Consider the following 7,627-nt stretch of genomic DNA (forward strand, 5'->3'; position numbering starts at 1 on the left):
GTGTGTGTGTGTGTGTGTGTGTGTGTGTGTGTGTGTGTGTGTGGATAACTGAGTATTTCAGCTGTCTGCAGGACTAATTCAGAGAGGCAGACGGGTGAGTTTGCGTTGAAACAATGAGAGCAGCGTGTGCGGTAACGAAGAGAAAAGTGAAGAGGGAGGAAAAGAGTAAATGATAGAGGAAGAAGACCCGGAGTCCTCCATGAATACACAGCTCCAGTGTGTGTGTGTGTGTGTGTGTCAGTGCTCGCTCTCTCACCCTGTGGTTTTGGGGGTTAATCGAGTTAACAGAGAGGACAGCTGAACGCTCAGACTGAGGCCTGCGTCACCCGTAGAAACAGCAGCTCTTTGTTGACCCCCCCCCCCCCCTCACTGCAGACCCTGTGTCCGGTCACAGGGTGGAGGAGGAGGAGGAGGAGGAGAAGGTAAAGTAACGACGCGTTTCCACTGATACTGTATTTATGAGGCCGACGCCGTTTACATATAACACACACAAGAAATGTGGTGATCACAGAACAGTGATGAATAAACGAGTGGGACATCTTACAGTTAATAATCAGCTCTCTAGAGGTCAAACTGACCTGAAGACACGTTACCTCAAACGTATCCAAGTCATTTCTCATCATACGACACGTTTGATACAGATATATCTGCGTTGTTAAGGTTGATGTATAACTTCAGCCGCGTAGATGTCAGTGTTTCTACGTTCATTCAGCATCGCTCCTTTAATGTCACGTGATCATTAATATCTTCTGTTCTCGAGGCCGAGCCTCTCCACACAGAGCAGAGCAGAGCAGGTACAGGTGAAGGGCATCAACGTAGGAAGTGAGCATCACGCTAACGTGCTGACTGATTCCAGAGGTGATTGGGTTAAAACAGATCCTCATTGTTCTGCGCGAAGTTGTAAGTGATGTAACGTAGCTCCGGTGTGTTTTATGTGGCGATGACACTGTTCTGTGTGCTCTGGTTCATTAGGCATGTAGTTAACGGATAAAACATGATCATAATGCTGTTTTGATGAAAACTCAACTCCTGGCATTTGCTCCTGGTGTCCTTACAACTGTTTTGGAAAAAGGAAATAACGGGAGTAAGAGGTGAACCAGCTCTGAAAGTGACGGATTTTCTTTCTTAAATGAATCGAATCAGATGTGCCTGAAACACTGGAGGGCAGAAACAAAAAAATAAAGGGGAGAGAGAGAAAGAGAGAGAGAGAGAGAAAGAGAGAGGGAGAGAGACAGAGAGAGAGAAAGAGACAGAGAGACAGACGGGTCAGGTCATTTCCACAGTGGACTTTTCTCTCCCTCTCTTTTTCGGCTGATGTCAGAGGGCAAAGGTCACTTCTGTGACTGACAGAATGTCACGACCAGGAAATTAAACAACAAAACCCTGATAATGACACACACAATACCCATCAGGCATACAGACTCAGACTGCTTCACACGATAGATTGTGTGTGTGTGTGTGTGTGTGAGAGAGTGTGAGTGTGTGTGTGAGTGCTCACTTTGCAGAGGAGTTGATGAGGGATGAGTCTTTGTAGGCGATCAAGTAGCCCTGGTTCTCTGGGTTGTGGACCGTCACCTGCATGTGCACACAAAGAAGAATTATTTTTTCTTTTCCAGTTTTTGTTCCACTCGTGATCTTCAGGATGCTTTAACTCCACCGTTGGTATTCATCTTGTGAACAGTAATAAAAATAAAAATAAATTGATCACAGATATTATAATGATATCAGGAACAAAAGACGTCACTGTGCCTCCCAGCAAAGCAGGCACCACTCAGTAGTGTAACAGGTTACAGGTACGCACATTATTATATTTTCTTGTGTCGATTTAAACGTGAAACTATTTGGTGTTGCATCCTGTTGGTTCACATCTTGTTCTTTCATTTACGGACTTAAAAGATGTAGTTGAGTTCTCTGCAGTCTGGACCTAAACACGACCCTCGTTGGGTCTAGTTTGTGATGCACTTACACTCTCCAACACCCGTAAACACCTCTCAGCTCCCCACAGAGACGACACCATCTTCTCCTTCTCGCCCTCCTGGTTCAAGTTGTCAACACACTCCTTCACTGTGGAGGGAGGAACAAAAACAGGGAGACGCAATCAGAAACCACAGGCATCGTGATCTCTGTTATTTGGAGTCATCACACGGTCTAAATAATATCTCTGACCTTTATCTACGATGTGGTCCAGTCCTCCCAGTAGTCGCAGCTCCTCTTTGAACCAGTCTCCGGCTCGCTTTGAAGTCAGGGACAGTAACGTCTCCATGGCTAAATGACCCGTCTACAGGAAGAGAGGAGGGACAAAAAGGCTTAAACGTTAACGGTCTGATCAGCTCACACAGTTAAACAGGTCACGTCTCAGTAACTGAATGTGAGGAACGTCACAGGAGTTGGGTTCCGTTCTCTCTGATAGATTTCAGACGGCATGACTGTTGAACGCTGGTATAAAATGGCGGCTCCATGGAGACCTTCCCTCTTTGATTGTAAGAGACGAACACCCAAAGCTGATATTTACTGTGGATGTTTTACAGCACAAAAGATAGAAATATCTTGACACATGTGGGTGGCAGCGAGTCACCCCGACTGAAAGAGTATCATTAGTCAGAGGGAGAGGTGCAACGCTCCAAACTGCTCAGCAGGCAGCACAGAGTACATGGTGTTAAGCTGATCCAGTGAGAAGAAGTCTCTAATGATCCGCTCAGTACCGTTATGTTCTGGAGGTCCAGGTGCTTGTTGTGCACCGTGTCGCAGAGCTTCCTGATCTTCTCCTTCATCTTGGCGATTTCTCTGGCGCTGAACTGAGTGGTGGGGTCAGGGTCTGTCCCTGTGCAGGCCCCGCCCCCCTGGTCCTGGTCCAGGTCCATCTCCAGCAGCCGGATCATCAGGTCCAGACACGAGCGGTCCAGATCCATGTTCAACCGATCTCTGCTGAGGATGTACATGAGAGACGCCGTGCACAGAGCCAGGTTCTGCAGAGATGAGTGAGAAGGAGTTCATGACAGTAAGCAGTAAGCATTAGGAACAGGGCTGTGAAGCGCCCGGGGAGACACGCCGAGAGACCTCGGCATGCAGACCGTAGGAGCCGGGGATCGAACCGCCAACCTCGTGACCAAAAGACGACCCGCTCCGTCCACTGAGCAACATCCACCGTCGTTGGCTTAAAGGAACATATTGAGGCTTCTGAACTGAAGCTCCCTCAGACCTTCACTCACTAATCTGTTTAAGCCTTTAACAGCATTCTGTAGCATATAAAACACGAGCTATATGTCAGGTGTCATGATCGATTTAACTAAAATATATATGAAACACTGGCATTATTCCTGCTCTTGTTGTTCTCCAGTCATTACTGTAAAGAGTGAACTGCAGGTGCGCTTGGTTCATCTGTAGCGACCGATCCTTACCGGGTGTTGTGGGGCGTCATTGAGCGTTTTGAAGACCTGAGCCACCTTCCCTCTGGCCCTGAGGTGCATCCTGAAGCTGGGCATGGCGCAGCGCGTAGCCAGGCTGATCACACTGGAGAAACACACAAAAAGACACACACGACATCAGAAAATGGTGATAAAAATGCAGCACTTTAGAGGGTACAGTGGTTGTTGCAGCGTTCTTACCTAAGGCAGCGTGTGTTGAGAGGTTGTCCACTCTTCAGACCAGTAGCCAGGTACTCAAAGTCATCGGTAAACTCCTGGTTCTCTCCAAACTCCACCACGTCGTTGAAATGCTTCACATGCTGGACCACTGTATACAGCTGGAAAACAGAGGGGCGGGGTGGATAAGTGGAATATGTCCAAAATGTAGTTTGTAAAAAAGTGACGGGGAATGTGGGAGAAGGCAAGTTACAAAGGTCCAGGTGGATTTGAACCAGAAACGTTTCAATTACACCAGGATGACTTAATACCTGAAGTCCATTGTTATGCATTTCTGTTTTAAGCTTCAGGTACATTTGCAGGTTAAATGTGTATTAAGTGAAATGAATAAAAATGCAAAAGTCCCTCAAACATCAGAGGATGGACAACTGAAGTATGTTGTTTTCGGTTAAGAGAAACTTCTTACCTCCTTGTGCTCTTTGCGGCATTTGAGTGCAGTAATGGTGTCCTGGTACAGGTCAGTGGGGAGGGTGACACATTTGGTGACTTTGGGCGGAGGGGGAGGAGCCTTAAAAACCCCGTCGTCCTTCTTAGCATCGGCGGGCTCCTTACCAGATCCTCCCGCTGAGACGGGCGCCTGGTAAGATGGGATGATGTGGAAGTAACACGTTTTATGAGCTGCATATGCAACGTGAAAACCTTTTTACTCCATTGTAGCGAGCTCTCAAAACTTACAGGAGCCGTCTGTGATCGTGCCAAGAAAGTTGAAGGGGCCTCCTCTTCGCTCTCCAGCGTCCAGTGTCTGGCGTTGTACACAGCTTTGGTGGGAGACTGTGACATGAACACACACAAGAGATGTGAGACAAACAGAAATAATACAGCGTGTTTACACTGAAAACAAATACTGTGAGGTCCGCAAAGGACTTCCACCGGTTACGTTCAAGTCCAAACTACGTTCAAGAAACTTGTGTTTCTATGATTTCATTCTGTGTTCAAAAATAAAAGTGCTGGTTTAAAGTCGGAGGCGTGAATAAAGTCCACATTACAACACTTCATTTCACTTTCTCACAGTAGAAGAATGATAAGAAGACAGATGAACCAAAAACAGAAATGTGCTCGTAGATAAAAACAGACGAGGAAAATAATAAGAGGAGGAAATAAAGACCGATGGAGAGAAGGAGGCAGAAAGAGGTGAAAGAAAACTGGATGCATATTAAACTGGAGAGTCAGCCAGCACTGATCAAACAGCTGGATACACACACACACACACACACACACACACACACACACACACACACACACACACACACCTCGTCTCATGTCCTCTTTCTATATTTTTGCCAAACCTGTGGTTGGTGGTTGCCGGGGCATTGATAATGAAAAACAAAAGAGGGGAAGAACTGGGAGCAAGAAAAGAGAGAAGAGAGTTGGCTGAAGAGCAGAGCACTGAGGGAGGTGTGTGTGTGTGTGTGTGGGGGTGGGGGGGTTACACCACAGGGTTAATAAGCAGAGACAAAAGAGGAGTTTGGGAACATCAACACACAGAATTAAAATTCTCCTGCAATAATCTGAACGACACAGATGGACAACTGCCCCGCCCGCCCACCGCTAAGCAGCATGGGAGAGACGAGAGAGACAGAACGAGGGAAGGTGGGAGAGACGAGAGAACGAGGGAACGAGGGAAGGTGGGAGAGACGAGAGAGAGAGAGAACGAGGGAAGGTGGGAGAGACGAGAGAACGAGGGAAGGTGGGAGAGACGAGAGAACGAGGGAAGGTGGGAGAGACGAGAGAGACGAGAGAGAGAGAGAACGAGGGAAGGTGGGAGAGACGAGAGAACGAGGGAAGGTGGGAGAGACGAGAGAGAGAACGAGGGAAGGTGGGAGAGACGAGAGAGAGAACGAGGGAAGGTGGGAGAGCGTGGTTGTGTTCCTGCTGTGGCTCGATTGTGAATAAACTAAATATAAAAGAAGTAAACTCATCGCCCCTGAACAGTGATACAGAAATATATTAAAACATATTGTATAGTAATTAAGTCCCCATGCTGCTCAGAGTCAGCAGCAGCTTTCAGTCACGTCTGAGCGAGTGGAAGATACTTTCATTGGGACACAGTTGGCACCACTGACCACGACAAACTGGTTTAGTTTTCCACGGCTTTGTGTCCTTTTCAGGGAGATCATACCCGATGATAGACAGAATAAAAGCTTATAGGGAACCAACCCAAACCCCAACGGTGTCATTACTCTATCGCCATTACATTGTACAAACAACATTTACTTCATACTTCATATCATATCTACAAACATGATGAATATCATTCCCTCTCTTTCCTCGTGGGATACTGTATGTATTTATATATTCACCAGGTACAGAGCACATTAATCAACATGTTAGTTTCTGCCTCATTGTAGATGTCCAGAGTTAGATAATGAGCTCATCTGATATTACAAACTAGTGGCCTGGTGTTACCGTTAATGGTAGAACAGAGGAAAGAGCCACACTGGAGCTCTGATGAGGCTCGTTGTTATGGATGTAATCACTGCCCCTCAATAAACCCTCTGTCATTATGATCAAATCTAATATCTCCCAGCATCCTCAGCGGACCGACCTAACGGCACTCTGGCTCCGCAAGCGCCGGCCGGAGACGCACAGTTTATTGTAATTGAAGCAGAGTTTTGACAACTCCACTGTAGGACGGCCACTTCAGACGGGCTGTTGCTATAATGAGCTCCACTCGGCTCTTACTCTCCATTATGTTCAGTGAAGATGGAGTGAGGCAGTCGGAATGTACCGTGTTAGAGAGAGAAAGGAAGTCAATTAGAAGAAGAAGAGAAGGGAGGTAGAGAGAATTATTCACACGGGTAAAAATGAAAGACAAAGTGGTCAAGAGGAAGTGATGGAGACCGAGAGGAGAGCACATTATTCAGCTGAGAGGGAGGTCATTGTGCGTCAGGGCATGAAACTGGAGAATGAGAGCGAGTACAGTAAGTACATTAAGTACATTGAGTACATTATCATGCTCCTATGGGCGGTGAGCCTACTAATACTCACAGCTGGTCTGCAATGAGAAGACAAAGAGAAACCATACTTTACATCTTTCACTTCAAGAGTTCTCGACAGGTGCTGAGCGATAACTTCCAAACAAAGTTTCTCTGCGTCGACTGCTGACGAAGCGACCAGAGAGCACGGATCACAGTTCATGTCCTCGAGGCTACTTCAGACTAGATAACATGCCGTTAAACTGCAGTGTTTTGGGAGACTGTGGTGACCGTGGACCCGCTGAGAGGTTCAGATGAAATAAACGCATCAATCTGGTGTACTTTGAGAGCAGAATGGAGAGGTTAGATCTGTGAAGAACTGAGATGTGCTCATGAGGAAACTGTGGCACAAATGAGGACACAGTGGAGGTAACTAATGGGAAACACTGAACTGCTAAGACGTTGTGTTTTTCCCCGGTTCGAGTGCTTCGTTAAGTGGAAGTTATTTCTTTTTCAAAACACTTTTCTGAGTTTTTTTCTGGCTGAATGTTCTGATATAACTGACGCACGATTTATAGAAATAAAAAACATAAATAAGCCGACTGTAGCAGCTGCGGTGAAGCGAGGCCTTGCAGAGCTCGTTAAGACAAACTAAGGATCTAATTAAGAACACGACGAGACTGAAGCCTCATTTTAATCCAGCTTTTTGCTCCCGATGGAAGACTTTTAAATGCAGCGAGATTCATACAAGAGAAACAAAACAACCTCGAGTAAGAAACGCTGACGATTCATATGTACAGTAGATATGAGCTACTTAAGACCGGTCTGGATTGATGACATCGATCTGTTCAATAAAAAAAAGGCGCAGGGCTCTCATGAAATCAATAGAGTCTGATAACCAGTCAGCACAGTCTGAGAGAGACGGGGAGTGACGGCTATTAGCACGCTGATGAATAAACGAGAAGATGTTCACAGACGACTTAATCCCTCCCGTCGTCCAGCATGAAGAAACCAGAGCCCCCCACACACACACACACACACACACACACACACACACACACACACACACAC

The 7,627-nt window shown here is 46.5% G+C and overlaps 1 protein-coding gene across 1 annotated transcript in view; it reads right to left on the reverse strand.

Moving 5' to 3' along the window:
- The window catches only part of waplb (WAPL cohesin release factor b), a 23,167-nt gene that overhangs the window by 6,808 nt on the left and 8,732 nt on the right, over positions 1-7,627 (reverse strand). Inside the window, exons 6-13 of the mRNA XM_031843408.1 lie at positions 4,317-4,412; positions 4,048-4,218; positions 3,606-3,742; positions 3,399-3,510; positions 2,703-2,966; positions 2,167-2,278; positions 1,967-2,064; positions 1,499-1,575 (exon numbers count right to left, since the gene is read on the reverse strand). Of these exons, the coding sequence (XP_031699268.1) occupies positions 1,499-1,575; positions 1,967-2,064; positions 2,167-2,278; positions 2,703-2,966; positions 3,399-3,510; positions 3,606-3,742; positions 4,048-4,218; positions 4,317-4,412 (1,067 nt within the window). The remainder of the gene's footprint in view (positions 1-1,498; positions 1,576-1,966; positions 2,065-2,166; positions 2,279-2,702; positions 2,967-3,398; positions 3,511-3,605; positions 3,743-4,047; positions 4,219-4,316; positions 4,413-7,627) is intronic.

The sequence above is a fragment of the Anarrhichthys ocellatus genome, unplaced genomic scaffold (assembly GCF_004355925.1).
Source record: "Anarrhichthys ocellatus isolate YVR2014 unplaced genomic scaffold, GSC_Weel_1.0 scaffold4, whole genome shotgun sequence".
Classification (NCBI taxonomy): domain Eukaryota; kingdom Metazoa; phylum Chordata; class Actinopteri; order Perciformes; family Anarhichadidae; genus Anarrhichthys; species Anarrhichthys ocellatus.